Source organism: Lytechinus variegatus, chromosome 2, assembly GCF_018143015.1.
Source record: "Lytechinus variegatus isolate NC3 chromosome 2, Lvar_3.0, whole genome shotgun sequence".
Lineage (NCBI taxonomy): Eukaryota > Metazoa > Echinodermata > Echinoidea > Temnopleuroida > Toxopneustidae > Lytechinus > Lytechinus variegatus.
In genome coordinates, this window is record NC_054741.1 from 81,017,339 (window position 1) to 81,040,493 (window position 23,155).

Consider the following 23,155-nt stretch of genomic DNA (forward strand, 5'->3'; position numbering starts at 1 on the left):
CATTGAGGGAGGAACATTTTGGTGATTAGTCAACTAACAACTCATTCAATATCTAGATCTCTTAATGTATTTCTAATATTATATTGCTGTGCAGGTCAATGAATTGCTAGCTACTACTAAGTTCAGATTCATTTCTAGACCATCCTAAAAGAATATTGACCAAAAACTATTCCTACCTATGCTTTTCAACATATCCTGAAATTTAGGTTTTCATATTGCAATTTCTCTGGTTAATAACATTTACTTTTTATTTACTATTTTCATGCTTTCATCATTTTTAACATTCATTTTGTTTAATAATCACTAATATCATCTCATTCTTTCTCCAATTTTCTCTATTCTTTTTTTTTCTCCACCATTTTCCTCCAAAACTATCTCCTGACATCATCTTTCTTTTCCATTTGCTTCACCATGACTGGTTTGATGTACAGAAAAAGATCATGATTTTGATATGCTGTGCTGTACTCATTACCATAGTAGTCATAATCGTTATCACACAAATTAAGTAATATCTGCACTTCAAAACGCATTAGATCACTCGGAAGTTTTAATACAACAGAAAAGTCCTGTCCAAAGAGGCAAACGCAAAGAGTGTGGAATTCGCGATGTTTGAAAATTGATGTCAGCCAGTTCGATTGCAAGGGGAAAGAAGAGAAAAAAATCTTGAACTGAAAAGTCTAGTAAGATCTGGTCAAGAGAGAAATCTTGTTTCAACTGATACTGTTTCATCGGACTATTGCATAGAGACTGTCACTTTGAATGATCCCATAGCAGAAAAAGGGTGTTATGTGTGAACGGATTGTGAGATTGTAGAGCTATTGTGAACAGACCTTTGTAATGTGATGAAGCACATGTCTGCTTGATACATGAACGAGTTGTGATAGCTTGAAAAGTTTTGTCTTTATGTTGTTTGCGTATCGGTGCAGCATTATTTGCTTGGTCTGCGGTGTTATGACAATGTGTCATCATTTGGCTACAAATCTTTTGGAAAAAATTCCAACATAATGTCTGTGAATGAGTTTCAGCGACATATTTAGTTCTTTAACTGTACTTGCATTGTGCTTTCAAGTGAAAGCCATAGATGCAGTACATTCTTGTAGTGAGGCTAGCTTGGAACTGTTTTTATATGGAAGTTGTTGCTTGTATTTCATTGGGGAATTCTTTTCAGAGTGTGTTTCACTTCAGAAGGGTTGTCGTAGAGTTTGGATATATTGGTACTGATTTTGATGTGAATGGAAATTTCCGGAGGATTGTATTTATCGTGGAATCTATTTAATCATGTATTTAACAGTAGTATCGTCCTCTCTGTCACCAGACTTCAAAGTCAACCACATGAAGGTTATTCAAGCAACCTGATAAATGCTGTCTAAAAATTTAGGATGGATTTGAATCCAAGATCATTTCATTTTTGTTCCTTGAAGAAACATTCCTTATGTACTGTTAGAGATGTGTACTTTTAATACTACCCATAGCTTAGCTTGATAATTTGTAAATAAAACAATGTGCTTGTATGATCAGCTATAATTTTGCAGTGATATTTGTGTATCTCAGCTGTAAGTCGTTGTCCTGACTCACACGCAATATGCAAAGTATCTGTTTGACATATTCGAGAAAGAATTGATTTTAGAGATTGAATTTAAAAGTAAATGTAGGTGACTGGTCAGAACCAATTTCCTCATGTTTTTCACAACCATTTTAGTTTAAAATTCAACAAGAAGATGTATAGTGATCTCATAGATAGTTTTATAATAGTAACCTTATGGTGGTAGGATGACTGAAAAGGGGTGAAATTGTAATAATTTGTATAAAGATCTGCAGATCTACAATAGTATGTGGTGTATTAAAGTCAAAGGTAATGTTTGGAGATCTCCATGCAAAGATCTTAAGGTAAACAGAATACTTGTTTTTGTATTGATTTATAGTGCTATCCATGAAAAGTTTGTACACTTTTTCAGATTATACTGTACAATAATAGTCTTGTCTTTCACTTATGATTGTTTAAAGAAATATTTCTTTTAAGTACAGATGAGTACATAGATAATAAAGACTTGAAACACTGATGATCCATAGGACCTCTTCTGTTTTAATAAATACATTACTGCATGTTTATCCCTACCTCAAAATAATAGAGTTATGAAGGAACCCATAAAATTGAACTTTTTCATAGAAAATAGATTATTAATCAAAGTGTACAGATAATTTTAAACTTTTAATTGACAAACATTGATTTCCATTAAGAATCACATTTGATCACCTGATCATGCTTGTCACCTGACCAGAGATCTGAAGATTGCAAATTGGATTGGAGTTTGTTTGATATCTAGTGACAGGAATAGTATTATTGATCCTTTGTTAAAACACATATTTTTCTAGATAAGACCAGTTAGGGGTTTCATAAAGCTGAAGTTACAAGCGACTTCACAAACGACTGGTGATCCTTCTGTAGGAATTACATCAACACCGATGAAAATCTGGTGGGTATCATTTACCACAAGAAAGGATCACCAGTCGTTCGTTACAACCAACGAACAGCTTTTTGAAACACCCACCATGGGGTTGTTTGGTAAAAGAGCTAAGTGTTTCTTAGAGTCATGCTTTAACACCAACACGCACATATTATTTAACAAGTTATCTGATTGATGGAGACGCAGTAATGCACATCCTGTACGCATGATCTGACCAATTTGGTGATGCAACTGGAAATTTAAGTATGAATCTAGGTCACACCCTATTTGTGAAACATTTCCTTGGATTAATTTTTTTTTTTTACAGAAGAAAAATATTGCATTAGTCCGCTCATTCATGAGATAATACTCTCAGTAATTCAGCAGTATGGATCAAGGAAAGTTTAATATATCTGAGTCATACCACTACCCTTCCCCCAAAAAATGCTTGCAATATTTATTAAAGTGAAAGGTTATTTGAATCTAAGCAAAAACATCAGTTTTTTTCTTTTTGTTAAAAATCAACCATGATCTAATGCGTAGGCATAGAATGTAGATATTTGTAGGATACCATTGGAGGTATATATAGCTCAGTTGATTGATATTTTATACATGTGAAAAGAATAGAAAAAAATTATTCCTTGTAAATATGGCTCTTATATGACAAACTATCATACATACCTGTAGCTATTATACAGAATATTTGTACATGTAGTATAGATGGCAAAGAAGAGAATAGAATATAAATCATGTTGATCGCAACGAAGGAGAAAATAATGAAGATATTTGAGTTATTGCTTTGATGTAAAGATGTACAGAGTACAATTAATGTAATGAATGAGTAATGACATGTTTATAACTACATCGATACTACCTATATTCTACTGATAAAAAGAATGTACATTGTTATTCATTGTTTAGTAATAATTGATTGAGAAAAAATTGACACAAAATACTATTTATTCTGTATTTATGTAAACTATAAACATGTATTTGTAAAAGGTGATGGTGTGATTTTATCTACTAACTTCATTTCAGTCTAGACAAAAAAAATGTTAAATTTGATTTTATTTGACTTAAAGGTTTTTAACGGTAGAATCAGATAGCTTCTGTATCAGAATGCAAAAAAAGTTAAGAGTAAATATTATTATGAATGTAGAATAAAATGGTTAAAACATGTTTATCACTGTATAAAGATGTTTAGCTATTGATATGGGGAAATTATTTTTGCTTCCAATATGGCTTCAGCTATACATATTTCTGATACACTAAAACAAAGTACCTAAAGTTTAGCAAATTGAATTATTCATTCTTTTGGGAAATGTAAAGAAAAAAATAGATTTTTATTTTAATAATATTTCCTTATGTTGTTTGTCTTTATGAGGCGCTTTTGAAGAAAAAAATCCTTATTGTGGGATAATTTTATAGTGCCCTCTTAATGTCCATCAGTATTCGGATAATTTTGTGTGTGATGCATCAGGGTGGGGGTACCAAAATATGATGCTATTCTGGTCCTTGCATCATAAAATACATTCAATGAAATAATTTATTGTAATTGTAAACATCTGTGCCAAACCAAGCATCAAATATTTACAATTGATAGTAAATATTGTATTTCAACAAAAAAAGAGGATTTTGGTCAGAAATTTTGATGTCTAAAAAACTGCTTAAATAGTGATGATACCATGGACCTATTCTGCCATGGTCATATCAGATCCCAACTCTCTCTCTGGTTATAGATGTTCACAATGAGACTGACGTGTTGGGGCCTTGTGAGGGCACTGTTTAGCATCCACTCTCAGATCCATATTTATAAGTAAAATCAGCTGCATTCACGATAGTTACAAAAAGCAAAGTTCATGACATGAAGAAAGTAATGCATTAAACCCTACCAAATATTTATTGCTTTAATAGTATGAAAACTTAACAAAAAGGGGAAAATCCATAGTGAATTCAACATGTCTTTAGATAGGGAAGTGTACATGGGTATTTTGCTTATAAAAGTGAACAAAGAAGGGAAAATAAATTTTTATTGTAAATAAACTGAAATTAAATTGATTCCTTTCAATATAATTTAGGTTTGGATTTTGTTGATAAAATGCTTTGCGCTGTTATACACATGCTTTCTTAATTGAAGAGCATTTTTATGCATACAATTCTTTCCAAAAAGAACTTTTTTTCTCCTCTAGTCAATATATATGTAGGTAAATGTCAATAATGTTTGATATAGTATCAGCGATATTTCTCTGTAGTATTCATAGTGTAAAAATGCATTTTTATTTATGTGCTTTTAACTACATTTTCATGGACATGGAGAGTTAAGAGCAATATGTTCAGATAGCATCTAATTGTTTACTACAAAAAGCTGAAGAAATTAAGAATAGGGTATTTCCTTCATTCATTTGGAATTTCTATTCAAAATCACTATGAAGAAGGGTGTATTTAGTCTCCTCATAAAATGCATTTGGTATAGGTGCAATCCTTGGATGTTTACAGAATTGCACTGCTCCATACAATAAAGAAACAAGGTAATTCCCTGGTTGAGTTGAAAAGCATTACCTGTAATAGGATGTATGCAGAAAGTGTATCATGATTGTATCTTGCTGGCAACAATCTGTTATGGTGTTGAATAGTATACCGTACTGGTTCCTTGTTGTTAACACAATGGTAACACAGTGGTATGACACATGTAACACACCAATCACACTCTGGTGCCCATTAAAGAATGTTGTAACATAAAACCATTACAATCACTCTGGTAACACAGTGATAACACTGGTTCTATGCCTGGTACCATACTTGTACTTGGTTGGTAACACAGTGGTAACACTGGTTCTATACCTGGTACCATACTTGTACCTGGTTGGTAACACATTGGTAACACTGGTTCTATGCCTGGTACCATACTTGTACCTGGTTGGTAACACATTGGTAACACTGGTTCTATGCCTGGTACCATACTTGTACCTGGTTGGTAACACAGTGGTAACACTGGTTCTGTGCCTGGTACCATACTTGTACCTGGTTGGTAACACAGTGGTAACACTGGTTCTATGCCTGGTACCATATTTGTACCTGGTTGGCAAAACAGTGATAACACTGGTTCTATGCCTGGTACCATACTTGTACCTGGTTGGCAAAACAGTGATAACACTGGTTCTATGCCTGGTACCATACTTGTACCTGGTAAGTAACGCAGTGGTAACACTGGTTCTATGCCTGGTACCATACTTGTACATGTACCTGGTTGGTAACACAGTAATAACATACTGCTAATGTTATCATACTAATAATCTGATATGGTAATCTGATGATACTATCGTGATATTTGTACCACACTGGTGGACTACAGTTGAAATTGTAGTCATTAACCTTTGAATGAATGAGCGACTGAAAGTGCCCTTCATTTTTACCCCATAAATTCCTTTAGACCATCAGTAAATCTAAAATTAAAATTTCTTTTTCATTTAATTTGTTCAGTTATTAAGGAATGCAAACTAGTTATAATTGGACTTTACCTATGAACTACCTAACAAAACTTTGCAAGGTGATGACCCTAATATCAATATAGAAGTTGAGGTTGAATAATGAATACAGAATACAAGTTTTACAAAGTGCCAAATCTTGCTTTCTAATGCGTAATGTATTAAAAGTGCAATACATTCTTAATTTAAATATAAATTGAAAATAAAATATTTTCATGAAATTTTTCCATGACATTCCAAACAATATCATGAATTAAATCCCTTGGAATATATTTCAGGCCACAAGATAATGTATTTAGTCAACAAAATATATCAATGAGGGTTATGATAGTTTTCAGGTCCTGGGTATTTGAAGGCACTGCTGATCCCCTTTAAGTATGAAGTTAATGGGTTTGACAAAACAATTTCTCACTGTACCCCAACTCTTTAAGTGTCCTATTAAAGTTCTTTCACTTTGAATTTTAGCTAATACCCCAATAGAATAAGTCAGTTAACTTGAATGTATATGGTGGATAATGATTGATAATGTAGTAATTTTAGTCTTTTTGAAACCATGAATATCATTCTACCATCGTAATTATATATACCTCTATTGAAATATTTACTTTGTAAAGTATGCATTAAACAGGCAGCATTCTTCAAGTAAGGATTTGGAAATTTCTTCATTGCTGCAGCTCAAAAATTGGTTTTGAAATTGATTTTGTGATGTTCATTTTTTTTAAATATGCACTTTGTAAAGTTTACTCTAGTATCCTATTTGATATTCATATATCATTCATTATATAGCCATGTCTTAGTTTTTATTGAAGGGTGTAATTACATACCTAGCTTAGCAAATTATCTACCAGAAAGAAGAAAGGGGACATTTTTTGTTGTTGTATATGTAGCTATTTGAAATCTTATGGTGAATAAATTTTCAGATGTTATCCGAAAATTAAATTTCATGTGGTTCGATCTACTGTGCATTAATTATGGCTGACATGTTAAGAACATTTTCTTCAAAATTGAGGTTTTGCTTTTGCCATCTTAAAGTAGAAACTTTCAGATGGCTTGATTTTATTAGCTTGTCTAGGATGTAGAAGCTAACATCAACTTGATGACTGCAAAGAGATATTGCTTTATACTTCAGAATAGAATGAAGAGATTAAAAACTTGTCAACTGGACTTTTTTTCTTGTGAGTTGTACCATTTGGTCTACAGTATGCAGGGTAGCTCTGAATGCAAATGGTTGTGTGCCTCTGACAAGGTCAGGGATTTTTCAGAAAGCATTAAGATATCTGCTTTGTGGAATATTCCTCAATGCTTTCTCTGACCTCGTCAATGATGAATATCTCATTACCCACAAAATTTAGAAGAAGATATAAAACATCACAATTCAAAAGAAGGAAAGTCAAGTTGACAAGTTCTGTACCTACACAGTAAGATCAACCCTACCTGAGTAATCAAAGACTCATCAAATAGTGGATAGAGAGAGAGTGAGTGTGAAAGTGAGTGGATAAGAAGGGTACATAGAAAGAAATTGTAAAAGAAAGAAAGAAGGCAGATTAAAGAAAGTGGAAATGGTGAAGCAAAAAAGAAGAAATCAAAAAGAAGGACAGAAAGAAGGAAAGTCAAGTTGACAAGTTCTGTACCTACAGTCTACACAGTAAGATCAACCCTACCTGAGTAATCAAAGACTCATCAAATAGTGGACAGAGAGTGAGTGAGTGAGTGAGTGTGAAAGTGAGTGGATAAGAAGGGTACATAGAAAGAAATTGTGAAAAAAAGAAAGAAGGCAGATTAAAGAAAGTGGAAATGGTGAAGCAAAAAAGAAGAAATCAAAAAGAAGGACAGAAAGAAGGAAAGTCAAGTTGACAAGTTCTGTACCTACAGTCTACACAGTAAGATCAACCCTACCTGAGTAATCAAAGACTCATCAAATAGTGGACAGAGAGTGAGTGAGTGAGTGTGAAAGTGAGTGGATAAGAAGGGTACATAGAAAGAAATTGTAAAAGAAAGAAAGAAGGCAGATTAAAGAAAGTGGAAATGGTGAAGCAAAAAAAAGAAGAAATCAAAAAGAAGGAAAGAAAAGGGAAGGAAAGTTGCGGACAATGAATGAAAAACAAAGAAAGTCTGATGGATATAGATGAGTGACATTGATGAAATTGGAGTTTTCACACAGCAACGTATGTAGGAAGGAGTGAAGAACAGAGATTGTTTATTGTAAAATGCCTTCCATGACACAGATCAACCAAAAATTAATGGTCAGAAAACCGGTGAATCTTAAACAGCAGTTCAGTCCTTGACTCTGGACAAATGACATATTTGCAATTTTTTCATCAGGTCCAAATTTACTTAGGACGAAATCGCTGTTCTGGTTCACCAATTTTCAACAAAGACCTCCAAGCAGTTCTTTATCATTTGACTAGCATTTACTGTGGTCTAGAATCCTCTGTACATCACAGAGAGAAAATTCCCTACTAAGAAATGATTCAGGGAAATGTGTAAAAAGATTAAGAGCTAGATTCAAGATTTATTAAAAACATGTGATTGCAGCTCAAAAGCTGAATTGACAGATGTTTTACAATAAAAAAAAATGAAATCAACAAATAAGCAATATAACAAAGGAATAAAAAAATATACAGAAATTACAATATAAATTCAAAATATTACGGTATTCTCAAGGTAAGGTATGAGCTACAGGGAAATACGATAGAAGAAATGGAATTAAAAAACGTAAAATGATGGAGAAAATTGTAGGAAAAATGAATTTGATGTAGAATGAAATAATGTTCATTTTTAAGCCTGGAACTTGGTATGAATTTACTTCAAATTCTGCATTACCTAGGTGAGATATGATCAAGTGGTCATGGAATAGTAATATTTGATGTTCCCACGTGTGTCAAAAGCATATATCGTGGAATAATGATGCCATTGTATTCGCCTTGTCTGTATTGTGTCAATGTATGTGCTTTTGATGATTTGTTTTGAGCTTTACTTGTGATTCTAAGTTTGTCCCAGTTGATATTGTTAGTAAATAGTTGCAATGTAACTGTTACTGTGACTTTGCATTATGTTAAATATATTACATTTCTTTACTTTTGGATTTAAAAATTCTTCTTGATGTATATATTCGCTATACTGTATATGTTACACTGCATTATTTTCATCCCTTGTATTGCGATGTCTTTGAAAACACATTGTATTACTCCAACAAAAAAATTCTATTTATGCTGAAGTTCCATTGTATTTGCATACATATATCTCGTTCTTCACCAAGAAATGTTTATTGATTTCAGGATATCGAACAAAGTTTGTATTTCTTTCATGTTATAAATCAGTTTGATTATTGAATTTTCCCAAATTATCCTTCATTATTTGCTTCAGTGTTCATTAATGTAGCCTTACAATAATGGCTCACATACACAATAAAAAGGTAAATTCAAACACTCTTCCAAACTACCAGAGGTATGCTGGGATGTCTGGCAGCAAATAGATAAAACTCAAATCTCCTTCAGCTTTAACTTTTTTTTTTTGCATGGTAGTTTCCAAATATTGTATGTGCTTGTACAATATGTGGAACATTGATGCAGTAATTCTATTCATGGTGTCTAGCATTTTTGCTCTGTGATAAATGTGATTTGAAGGGTGCACATTTTAGCAGACTAGTCCCTCATTTTAGTTCTCATGCTTGTATATCTGATTATGGCACTTCTTCATGTTATCAAACGTGCGTTTGTGCATGACTTCTTGTCTTGTGTTATTGTGGATTTATTTTTCTTGTCTTCTTAGATGTAAGTTATATGAACCTTAGATGTTACTTTGTAGGAGGGGAGGGGTAAAACAATAGATGTAAAGAAACTCCTAAAAAGGGGGTGTATGTGCCCCCCCCCCCCTCTCTTATCCATGCCTGGTTGTATATACCTAATGATTAAAAAAAAAGAAAACGAAGACCATCTCAAATTAATTTATTATTTTCAGGGGCTACCTTTTATAAACTACTTCCTGAATGTGAAACATTGGATGAGCTTTAAAATTGCAGTAAACAGGGATTTTCTGGGGCTCTTTTTAGATTTTCCAGGGTTTTTAGATTATTCAAGGGTGAAATTGCCCCTGAGACCCCTATAATTATTTCTCTGCATCTTTAGATATCAGCTCCGATACAATAGCGATATGATTTGAATATTAGTGAAACAGCATATCACTGAAAATGTAATCAAAATTTAACATTGAACTGGAAAGTTGTGTTTCCTGATATGCAAGGTGTATTCTAGCTTTTAATCCATGGCAGAAAGACATGAACTCCATCATGCATTAACTCCCCATGCAATTATCTTGATCTGATTTTTACACATATTTCACTCTGATTACACTAACTCCAGCACTAACTACGGTACCAACAATGTATAACGAAGCATGATACTAATTTGCTCTCTTGTTAAAGCAAAGGAAGGAAATGTTTGGAGCCTTGTTAAGAGGGGAGGCATATTCACTCTGTATCTCTTAGATTTCTGATTTCTGTTTGCACGAGGTTCTTTTTTTATTTATCTGTTCAATATTTCAGATATACAGTATATACCATATTAACTCCTTTCCTATGCATAAGAAGTAAAAATATTTTCTTGTAATTTTGTTTCTCAAAAACGATATTTCCTTCTTGAATAAACCATGCACTTACCTCAGATTCATTACGCTGATGTTGTCCCTGGTGTACCTGTCATTAATTTTGCATATTTTCTATTTTTTTCTCAAACAGTTGTGTCTTAATTATTATGTCTGAAAAACTATTTACATCTTGATGTATTAAGTGTTTATTTGTAAGGTGCATTATATACATATCGTTGTGTCAGTGCAAGAACACCCTGAATACCACACTTTTGGGCATGCACGCTAAAACGCTCTTTGCAACACACATACGGGCATTGCGTAAGGGTGTTTCTGCACCGATGGGTGCGCGAAAATGTTTTTCGATAATGTTAATCGTAAAATGTTCTACGATCATTGCTAAGCTTTGTGTTATGGGCCCCTGTTCAGTATAATAGGTCATTACAATTCAAATCTGTCTGTAGTGTATGTTACATGTAAACACTGCACATACTCATTAATGTTTTTATATCTCTCATTTTTTTTATATTTCATACAGAAAAAGATCATGATCATCATATGTTGTGTAGTCCTTATAACAGTCATAGCACTGATAGCCATTATAGTACCGCTCGCTGGTTGATGTTGCGCCCTCTATAGTCTACATCTCCCACACCCATCTCATTTTCATCCAGCCATTGCTGAGCCAGCGCTGCCTACTCATGGAATGTTGCTGTTCATCAAAGAGACACAGAAGGATCATTTCATAACAATCATTCATAATCTATGTGTTTGATCTTCTCATGAAGCCTGGACCAGATATAAATAAATTAATGCATATTGAAAGTGTAAAGTAATGGTATGCAAGGGTGGTGCCGTAGGAGGGACAAAGGGATTATACCCCTCCCCCATGATTTTTGTCCAAGTATGAGAAAGAGAATTCAGGTTTTTGCTGTGTACATTTTCAGTAACAAAACAGAATTTCCATTTTTAGATCAAGTTGAAACGGAATTACTAATTTTCAGAAACAGAAAAGACCATTTTTTAAACGGAAAAATCACTGTCTCTACCGTTGATCTAATTAATCTTACTTAACATGATCAATTGGAGATTATCACTCTATCATGGATGCTTACTGACAAGCATTCACGGTTTCTGACCATTCAGCTAAAAAACACCACAAGTTAATCACTGTTAAATATCAGTAACATTTACTTTTCTGTGTCATTTTTTGTATGGTTGGTGGTAAAATCAAACACCCCCCATAGACTGAAGAGCATTAATTGCTATCATCAACAGTTCTTAGCTGCTGTGGTATTTGTGTAGTTTTCTGTACAAAACAGTTATACCATGGAGCTATTTATCAATTCATTCAGACCATGGACCTATTACGGAATAGGTCCATGTTCAGACCATCTGTCGGCAAGGCATGTAGATCACTGACTAAGGTTTTGTGAGCCACTAGTAACTGTCCCCAAGAAAGTGTAATTTGTGGTTTAAGGTTGTTTTTATAGATAATGAATGAATAAACTATCACTTTGGTTATTTAGTTTCTTGAACTGATATGAGAGATGACATTTGTGATCTTTCTTAATTTATCATCATTTATCAAGTGTTCAGCATCATCCGGGGCCGTAAGGCAAAAAGAAAATGAACCAATGTTTACCAACTGAAATGATGTTATTACTACATTGGCTGGAATAAAATGACATGTTTTCATATCTTACTGGTGTGCATGGTCTTTCTGTGATTAATGACCATCTCTAAATATTAAAAAAAAATTATAGTGCCACAAAGTAGAATTAGTATGATCTTTTTCTACCATTTTTATTTGATGTTAGATAATTCACATTGTGAGTGTTGTATGTATTGTAAATTAGATTTATATTTCATCATCTCATTCATGATCCAACTTGGGTATTTGCATATGGATTTGGTGTTACATTTTCTTTTAACATATAATAGATGACCCATGGCCCAATCAATCCAAATCATTTGTGTACATGGGAACATTTTTGGAGACAGCAACTTTTTACAATTTCCCTGTAGATTTTGAATGTTTAATAAAAAAGTAAAACCATATTTTAAGAATATTTCAATGCATTTGATGAATGGTGAAGCACTTGATAAATCATAATTTTGTCTGCGTTTTGCGGATCTATCAAGTTGACAGTTTTGATATCTTAAGTTACAACAATCATTCTCTTTATCTGGATTTTGTGCAAAATGAAAGTTGGAAACCTGTTTCGTTCCAATAGCATGACAATAAACGAAAAATCTTTTTCCTTTTTTTGTGACATGTGACTCATTTTATGAACATCGTCACATATTGTGGTTTTGTTCTTATTTGGAAAGATTATAAGCTATTTGGCATTAAATAAGTGAGAAAAGTGATAAAGTAGATTTCACCCAGCATGAGCAGACCATCTGACTGCTAGGCAGTACTAGCATTATTCCCATCATTCTTTGAGTGTTTCATCTTCTCTTCCCAAAATCTGCATGGATATAATAAAGATGCTTCTACTCCAAAACTGGTTATAATTAATAGAAACAACAAAAATTAAAAGTATATTTTAGGAAGTTCATTTTTTATGCTCTTATCGATCAAACCAAAATTTGGCAACTCTCCTGAATACAGTGAGGCCCCCTTCTCCATATCCTGTTAATATCTGCTCACATATTTCGTTACTATAAATGATCCCTGTAATTCATAATATTCTTGTTTGTATCTAGAAATTGCTGTAAAGAGAAATCTACTTAAATAATAAGGTGGGAATCCTGTATAAAACTATTTTGTTATTGGATTGAGCAGCAAGGAATTTACTTACTTTGTACATAGTCTATTTCATTCAGCCTGATATCCATTCTGCAAATGAGACTTAACTTACTTATTAAAAGGTATCTGGTACTCTTATTCTAATGATTATATTTTCATTATTTGTTGATAGATTTTTACTAAGAACAATACTATTTTGGGTTTGACGGAGCAAAACTAAAGTGATCAGAATGTTCGTAGTAACTAGACACATTTTTAAAACTTTATTTCTCATTTGAACAGTGTTTCAATATATTCACATGGTGGAAGATAAATACAATTTTGTTGGTGATGAACTTTTAAACTGCCAGCAGGAAAAAATATTTCCTCATCCACTTCATCCTTGTATACTCTGATGTTGAAAAATGCACCCAAATTCTCTAAACTCTTTTAAATATCAATCCATTCAGTAGATGTGTATAAAAAAAGGTGATATTTCAAGTGTGATATGTCTAGGGTATGTAGTTTACCTAAATTCCTTTAACTGCCTTTAAAATTGTACCGGTATTAGTATTTTCACTATTCTTAAAAATACTCCTGCAAATCCATTAGAATCGATCGTTGAACATTTTGAACTTGAGTGAACAATACTGCTTGGTGCCTACTTATTAATATTTGAATTCAATTTATGAATTATTACCATTTTAATCCTAAACTTCATTGCTGATTTTGTCCAGGACCAGATAATACATTGACCTTATTGAAATGCTAGATATTTTGAGTGAAATATTATGAAACCTTGTCTGTAGCTATTGGGGTTTGTTTGTTGCCCCAAATATTAAGGTGCTCATGCAATTCTTTCACATTTTAGAGTTTTATTATTTTATTTAAAGCTACTGTTATATCCAGTGCTGAATAGTGTTAAACTTAGAGAAATCGAATTGGTACTGCATGTAGCTGGATAAAAATATAAGTAGTAGATACAAAAGTATGCTCTAAGATTATGTTCATAAAATTGATATTAGACAACATTCAATTTGAGAAGGCAGTGAGACTTTCAACCATTCTATATCAGGAGGTCAGATTAACACTCAGAAAAACTCATCAAATGGAATCTGATCCATCATTTCAGAAAGATAATAAAATACTATGGTAGTTGTCATTATAGTTATTACCATAGTGACATTGTTCAAAGAATAAGAAATATGAATTTTGAATTTCCCTTGGAAATTACTATTAATTCTGAAATTACATTAAAACAATTGTGGAACAGACCCTGTACCCCCTTTGAATGGGGTTATTCTTTCTACCCCTCTCTTATTTTTAACAAAAAATATCTTTTTTTTATTGTCTTGAGAGCCCCCATCCCTTCCCCATTCCTACATTACAATCTTTAAACATGATAAACTTCAACTTTCAGTTTTAGGTTAAAAGTTTTCTCTATGCAATATGTATATATCTTACATTTTCAGCTCTCTTAGAATATGGATTTTATTAAGTTTGATATCTTTTTTCCTTTTTTTGTAATAAAATGCATTTTCATTCTTTCTAAAATGATTTTCCTTATTGATGAAATTAAAGTATACTTTTAGTCATTTTATATTTTTAGGGCTTTTTGCTATATAAAAAATATAGACCAGTAATGGTGCCATTTTGAGAAGGTTCATATACAAGCTGATGAATCAAGAAAATCATATATGCATTAGGATTATACATAATATACATATTAAATTCAAAGTTAAATTGAAGTTCAAGTCTTATGTTGTTAAAGCTTGTTCAAATGATGCCCTTGTTTTGCAACCATTTGCAAAGAGGAAATATAACTTATAAGGTTTGTGACCATTGACCATGAAGATGAAAGTAGTGTTTGTGAAAGTTTATTTGATATTATAAAGTCTTTTTTTTTCTTTTTTGGGGGGGTGGGGTCTTTTTTCCCCATTTTTCATGAAGGATGTAGGACTGAAATAATTTGATAAGAACAATATTTCAAATGAATCCGTACATAATTAATATCAGATTCCTTGTAGACCCATTTTATGTCCCATAAACCAGACTCTGTTTTGTGAAAGTTGTCCCATGGTCTGTCTGATGCTACAATCAAACCATAGATACGCTCACTAATAATTCCCTTGTCACACCAACAAAAACAAGTCAAAACTGACCAATAGTATAATGTAATGGCTTTTGTTGGTCTTGAGTTGGTTCACCTATTTGACTGTAACACCAGTTAAATACAGGGATTATATCTTCACATTAGTGTATACAGTAATAGAATACCGAAGTGATAACGTCACAAAAAACTTATTTAGCATTTCAGCGTTTTTGATACCATATTTTGGTAGAGCATGATGAAAACCCCCCACAACCCAAATTTGGTAGGAATTGGTCTATGGAGGGCCTTTGACCTCATGAATACATAATTAGCCCCAGTGAAAACTTTGTATTATTGGCCTGGTTCTAAACATTAGGAACCGGGCCAATAATAAATTGACTTCAATGGGGGTAATTAAGTATTCATGAGGTCATACCTTGGGGCCCAATGGACCGATTCCCACCAAATTTGGGTTGTTGGGGTTTTTCATCATGCTCTACCAAAATATGGTATAAGAAACTCCAATATGCTTAAAGTGAGAATTGATGATGTCAAATTTCGGTACTCTATAATCTCAGGGTCTCTGCCTCTGAACTTTTGCTGGAGATCGTTGGCTGTGAATTATTTGATTTATTATTATTTTATTACTATGGCATTCCAACTTTTAAACCATCCTTGTTATAGCAAATATTCATAGATTTGCATTACAAGAGAGGTTTGAATTTTAAGGTTCATAATGCTCATTTATGTTTTAAATGGCTGTAATTATAGACTATGTTGGGAAATGACTTTCACGTAACTTTGAAATGATCCCACATTCATTGACATGTATATCATCGTGGAACTGCGTTTTTTTTTTAAAGGCTGATCATATTTTGAAATGGAATACGGTATGTAAAGTTAAGGAGGACAAACATTTTTTTATAATCTTAGCATGTATTTCAGTCAGAGTTTTATACAGCCAGACTTGAGCTGAAGGGAAAATTGTTATATTATTATGACATTATGAAATACATGTAGATTAGATGTGACTTTTTTAATCATTTGCTAAGAGATTAGATTATTGATTACATTGCATTATTTGAAAAAAAGTGTTATATACAACTGTAAATGATTAATACATTCTAGACTTATTTGTATCCTTGTTTTTGAACTCTTTCATTTACTGTTTATTTTTTTACACTCTCATTCTGTTATTTGAAATTTCATTTTTATTTATTTTTAAACCTGTGTGTTTGTTCATTGGTTTATATGTGTGTGAATATGTGTCTTTGTGGATGACATATTTTCTCCTCTCTCACCCCCCACCCGTTGTCTTGTTCTTACTATGTCTGTTTGACTCTCTCTCTTACTCTTATGCTTACTCCCAGGGTGACCAGACGTCCCGTATTTCCCGGGATTGTCCCGTATTTTGCTTCTTTGTCCCGGCGTCCCGACAAACCCTTCCCGGGACGCCTATTTGTCCCGTATTTCAGAATATTGAACAAAATGTATTTAAAAGTGACGAATTTTCATCAAAATAGCCAACAGATGACGAAGCCGAGACAACAATAAAATCGATAAATAAACTTTTGCAAGTTTTGCGGTGATTTTCTTGCTAACCCATGCAATACTTCGCAAACGAACTGGCCTCCTGCCATCGTGTGACAGGCTACTAGCTAGGCATGTAGGATCGGAGGATCGGAGCAGATTCTCTCCACCAAACATACCAAAATAATCACAAAATCGGCGGGAATTTGTATAATTATATTATAGGTTCTCAGATTACTGATTTGGAGATCGGAGATTGGTAATCGGAGGAACAAGTTATTGAGTTTTCATAACTAGATCTAGTTGATTCAGCTTTCGTATTGAGTCTTTTTGTGTATGATGCCGCGATGTTTTATCTAATTTTCGAGTAAAAAAAATCACTTTGAAATTTTTATTCGTTTCTAAAATATTATTTTTTTAAATATATTTGAAAAACACCAAATATCATCATGAGTTTTGTTAGATGATTGGATTTTTTTGCTTGAAGTTTAAACTTTTTTCCTCTTTCTTTCTTTTCTATCCTTCCTGCTTGCCACTGTAGCGTACCTACGGGGGGGGCAATCTGCCCCCCCCCCCTGACGAGCCACTACCCATGCAAAGAACGTATCCCTGCCCCCCCCCCCCCCTGACGAGCTTGAAAGACCCTGTTTGCCCCCCTTAAGAGCTTGAAGACCTTTATTGCCCCCCTGACGATCCCTGATCCTTTCTCTGTGTTAATTTTTCTTTCTTTCCTCCTTTTCCTTATAGTAGAGCGGATAAGCTCCAAAAATCACAAGAATTGTGCAAAATTTGACTAAAGCATGAAACTTCCACAAGTATTAGTATATGCCGTAAGATTTATTTTAAAGATGGGAGGTAAATTTAAAAATGCCATTTTCGGCCGTTGCCATGGCAACGGAATAATGTCTCAAAAATGACATACATTCCCATGTAAATGGTAAATAAACATGATATTGATGAATAAAATGATAATTTTCAAGCTTCCAATTGAATATATATTAAATTTAGAAACATTCAAAATCAACAAGATAGATCCAATTGGTCCGTTGCCATGGCAACGGCTTGTTTTTCCCCAGAAAAATAAAATTTTTGATTAAAAAAACGTTGTAGAATATGATTTATCTTTAATTTCCCCTAATTTTACAGTGTTAAACAGGGATATTTTGGTTGCTAGATGTATAAATCATATCTGAAGCCATTGCCATGGCAACCAAATAACAACTGATTTACAAAAATAACATGGTTGACAAGACAATTGGCAGGTGGAAAAATCAACTGGAATTGACTTAATATGTATAATTTAGTTTTGACCCCCTCATTTGAACCAAAAATACAGAAAGTGTTCTGCAGGAGTTCTTTATTAAGATAAAACTTTATGTTGCATTGGTAATGCTTGAATTAAATAAAAAGAAACAATGTTGCAAAGAACCCGTTGCCATGGCAACAGCTTATTTCCTTCTAGAAAGGTAAAAATATTGATAGAAATGTAGAATACATGTATGATCATCATTCCATTTTCAATCATTTTTGAGGTACTAATCGGGATATGCTTGGGACTAAATTTATAAATATAACATCTTAAGTCATTGCCATGGCAACCAGATAACATCTAATTAAAAACAACAACAGGGATGACAAGGTTATGGAAAGGTGAAAAGTACAATGAAAATTAACTTATATGTACATGCATAAGGTTTAACCTACTCAATTAATTTAGGGGAAATAATAATGTGAGTGTTTTGCATGAATTATAACGTCCAACATTGATGTTGCCTTAGCAATACTTGAATTCCACGATAAATATCAATGTTGCAAATGACCTGTTGCCATAGCAACGGCTCATTTACACAAGAAAAGTAACAGTTTTGATTCGAAAAATGACTATAGACTCTGATTTTTCTTTCATTTCTCCTAATTTTGTGATAAGAATTGATATGTTTGCTGTTAACATACAAATAATATCTGAAGCCATTGTCATGGCAACCAAATTACATCTAATTTGAAAAAAAAACATGGTTGACAACACAATGGACAGGTAGAAAATACAATTAATCTGTATATGCTTAAGTTTTGAACCCCTCATTTGAACGTAAAATACAGAATGAGTTCTGCAGGAGTTCTTTAGAAAGATACAAAATTATGTTGCCTTGGTTACGCTTGAATTAAATTCTTTTTAGAATGTTGCAAAGGGCTTGTTGCCATGGCAACAGCTTATTTCCCTGTAGAAAGGTAAAAATATTGATTAGAATGTAGAATACAGACATGTATGATCATCTTTCCATTTTCAGTTATTTTAAGGTACTGATCAAGATATGTTTGTGACTAGATTTATAAATATAACATCTTAAGCCATTGCCATGGCAACCAGATAACATCTATTTTTTTTCAAAAACAAAAACATGAACTAATTAGAATGATAAACATTGATGATGCCTTGGTAATACTTGAATTCAATGATAAATATCAACGTTGCAAATGATCTGTTGCCATAGCAACTGCTCATTTTCCCAAGAAAAGTACCAGTTTTGATTAGAAAACTGCAGTGGTCTGATGTGTCCAAGACTTTGAGACGGCTTCCAAAAATGGAGTTTAAAATGGCTGTTGATATATAAATGGACATAGCTCACTTCATATCCGTCTGGGATAATTATATGATTTCGTGTCTAGACCATGGTTTCAATGGTCAAGAAATACATAATGACAAGTTACACGGAGAGTCAATTGTCCTGTATATTAAAAGAAATCCAAGATGGCTTTGAAAATGGAGTCTAAAATTGCTGTTGCTGCATTAAAAAACGTAGTTTGTTTAATATCCTGGAATAAGTTTATGCCATAGTGAAATGTGTCAAACTATACATAAGGACAAGTTACAAGTACAGTAAGTGGTCAATTATGTCCCAAAAATCCAAGGTGGCTTCCAAAAATGGAATATAGAAGAGCCCCTGTTACTAATAAATGGACATATTTCGTGTAAATATCTGCCAAGTGCATATTATTTTGATATCTAAATCATGGTTTTAAAAGTCAGTAAATACATCATGTACAATGGAACAAGTTACAAGGACACAAGGACAGTCAGTAATCCAGTATGTTCCAACATCCAAGATGGCTTCAAACAATCGGAGTCTATTGAATTGGAGCCTGTTGCTTAAAAATTGACATAGTTCATTTAAATCCACCAAGGAAAACTGATTTTGGTGTTCACACTTTGGTTTCAAGTTTTAAAAGATACGTTTAGACTTGTTACAATGATATCCAGTTGTCCAGTTTTCTGAAATGGCATCCAAAATGACTTCTATCACTCAAAAATTATCAGAGTTCATAAAACCTGTAGGAAACAATTTTGGTGTCTACACTGTGATAATGAAGGGTCCACTAATACATTAGGACAAGTAACAAGGATGGTTAGTTTTCAATTTTGTCCAAAATCCAAGTTAGATTCTCACAAGTGGATATCATATCCACTTCAAAGTAACAGTCGCCATTTCAGAATCCATTTATGGAAGCCATCTTGGATTTTCAGGCAAAATGGACAATTATACATCATTGTAACCAGTCCCAACGTATCATTTGATCCTTGAAATCCCAAGGTGTATTTCAATGTACTATGTCCACTTTTAAGTAACATTAAAACCCCCATTTTCAAACAATCTTTGAATTTTTGGACACAATATTGACGCCTGACTGTCTATTCGACTGGACACAATGTACAGTATTTAATAGTTGACCCTTGAAACACTTGTGTAGACACCAAAATCATATCCCCAATGTGTATTATTAATGAACTATATGTCCATTTTGAAGTAACAGCAGTCAATTTAGACCCCATTTTGGAGGCCATCTTGGATTTTTAACATATCATTCCATTGATTGTCCTTGGAACTTGTTCTAATACATTAAAAATGGTTTTATGATAATGGTTCAGATATCAAGATCACATTCCCCAGACAGATATTGAACAAACTATGTCCTAATTTATTATTTGACTCTTGTATCTATGGTTTAGACACCAGAATCACATCTCACAGGCGGATATAGAATGAGCTACGTCAAATTTTATTAAAAACAGTCAATTTTAGACCCCATTTTTGTAAGTCACCTTGTGTTTTTTTTACATACCAGACCAATGACTGTCCTTGTAACTTCTCTTAATGCATTACACGACCCTTTAGACTATGGTTTAGACAGCAACATAATATTCCACAGACAGATATTGAACAACCAATGTTTATTTGTAAGTAACATTAGATTTTACAAAACTTTTTTTGTAAGCCATCTTGGAAATGTGGACATACTAGACCACTGACTGTCCGTGTAGCTTGTCCTTATATATTGACCCTTGAAATAACAAATCATATTCCCCAGACAGATATTGAGCAAACTATATCCTAATTTATTATTTGACTCTTGAAGCTATGGTTTCAACACCAAAATCATATCTCACAAGTGAATATAAAAGGAGCTATTCCATTTTCAAGTATCAGCAACCGTTTTAGAATAGTTTTTGGAAGCCATATTGTATTTTCAAACACACCTGACTGTCATTGTAACTTGTCCTAATATTGTTAGACTCTTGAAACCAATGATTTAGACACCAATATATCATCCTCTAGGCCAATATAAAATGAGCTATGTACGCTTTAGGTATCAGCAACCATTCTAGATTCAATTTTTCGAAGCCATCTTGGATTTTTGGACATTCCAAACCACTGGCTGTCCCTGTATTTGGTCAAATGTACTACTTGATCCTTAAAACCAATGAATAGAAACCAAATTAAAGCCATTTTATCAAGTAATGGATAAATTGTGGATTTTTAGCTCACGGCAGTCAGTGAGGGCACCATCTTGGAACACCCTTGAGTGCTTGAATTATTTTTAACCTTTCAACCAGTAAGGGTATTTTTTATCGTATTTGACCAGTCTACTTTTCATGTAGAATAACCAGTGAATAGATTAAACTTCGTGTTGAATAGATTCATACGTTACTTTAAAAATTATCACAGTATTACAAAATTTTCTTCGTCAACATCAGCAGTGTAATTTTGAGGGGGCCAGATATGACATATCGAGCAAAATTTACTTTAAAATGTTCTCACCGAGCCAGCGACAGAGCAAAATATTTCATTTGTTTTCATTTTGGGTATATTATTCGTAAAATAATATTTCATCCATCTCTCTTTCACTTTCTCTTTATTTTTTTTAGTAATGATTTTTTTTTTGGGGGGAGAAGGGTTGCTAAATTACTCGGAATTTTCTTGATGGAAACTTTCTATGGGAATAAATTTTACTTTTGTGGAAATTTTTTAAATTTTTGGCAATTTTCAGGAATAAAAAAAAAATGATGGGAATTTTCAAAAAGTAACAATTTTCTGACATTTATATGCAGGAAATAGGCGTATCCTGGCAGATGATGCTTAATAGTGTTTTGCTATCATATTTCAAGCCAAGTATGCTAAAACAGTCAGACAATGCATGATTTCAATGATCTCCATGTAAAAGATGATTTGCTGTATTTACCTTGATTTGGATATCAAGACCATGTCGACTCCTTACATAGACCTAAGATTTTGAGTTATCAACCCCTATAATCCCCTTATATATTGATATGGTGAACAGCTTTAAAACACATATCACCCCAAGACGCTTTCTTCAAAATGGCCGCCTGCGAATACTTTGAACGAAATTGTCCAGCATCGAGTTTCGGGCATTTTTTTGAGCCCACAAAACTCTGATACGATTTTTGTAGGTCTTATTTCGATGCCATGTATAATGAAACAAGATTGTGCTTATCATTTGGCATTTTTATGTTCAGCACCCCCCTAAAAGGGGAAAAAAGAAATAAATAAACATATTTTTATTAAAATTTGTACTTTTCTGGAGCCATTTGCAACATTGATATTCATCTTTATGTTCAAGCATTACCAAAACATAAGTATTTTTGTCAACCTATTGAAACAATAACATAACATTTAATGTAACTCTTGTTCAAAATTACATGTAAAAGAGCAGGTCCAATCTTGTGCATATTAAGTTAATTTTATTGTATTTTCCGTCTGTCCATTATTTTGTCAGCTGTAGTTTTTTTGGGTAAATTCAATGTTATGTTATTGCAATATTAATGCCTCAATATGTTATGTATACATTTAACAACAAAAATGTACGCGTATCTTTGGCACCCTAACTTTAGTAAAAATAAATGAAATATAAGATTCTACTAGGTATTTTTTTAATCAAAGATTGTCTTTTCTGGAGGAAAAATGATCCGTTGCCATGGCAACCGAACACA

General features: G+C 33.0%; 1 protein-coding gene across 3 annotated transcripts in view; it reads left to right on the forward strand.

Annotated features, from left to right (window-relative positions):
• LOC121409225 (syntaxin-like) overlaps positions 1-23,155 on the forward strand; it is a 74,311-nt gene that overhangs the window by 45,508 nt on the left and 5,648 nt on the right. Inside the window, exon 10 of one of the 3 annotated variants that reach the window (XM_041601087.1) lies at positions 432-6,863. The exons of 1 other annotated variant lie outside the window; for it this stretch is intronic. In XM_041601087.1, coding sequence (XP_041457021.1) covers positions 432-509 — 78 coding nt within the window. In that variant the 3' untranslated portion in view covers positions 510-6,863. Of the gene's footprint in view, positions 1-431; positions 6,864-11,051; positions 16,638-23,155 lie in introns of those variants that run through there. One more of the 3 variants, XM_041601085.1, reaches the window with a different exon arrangement.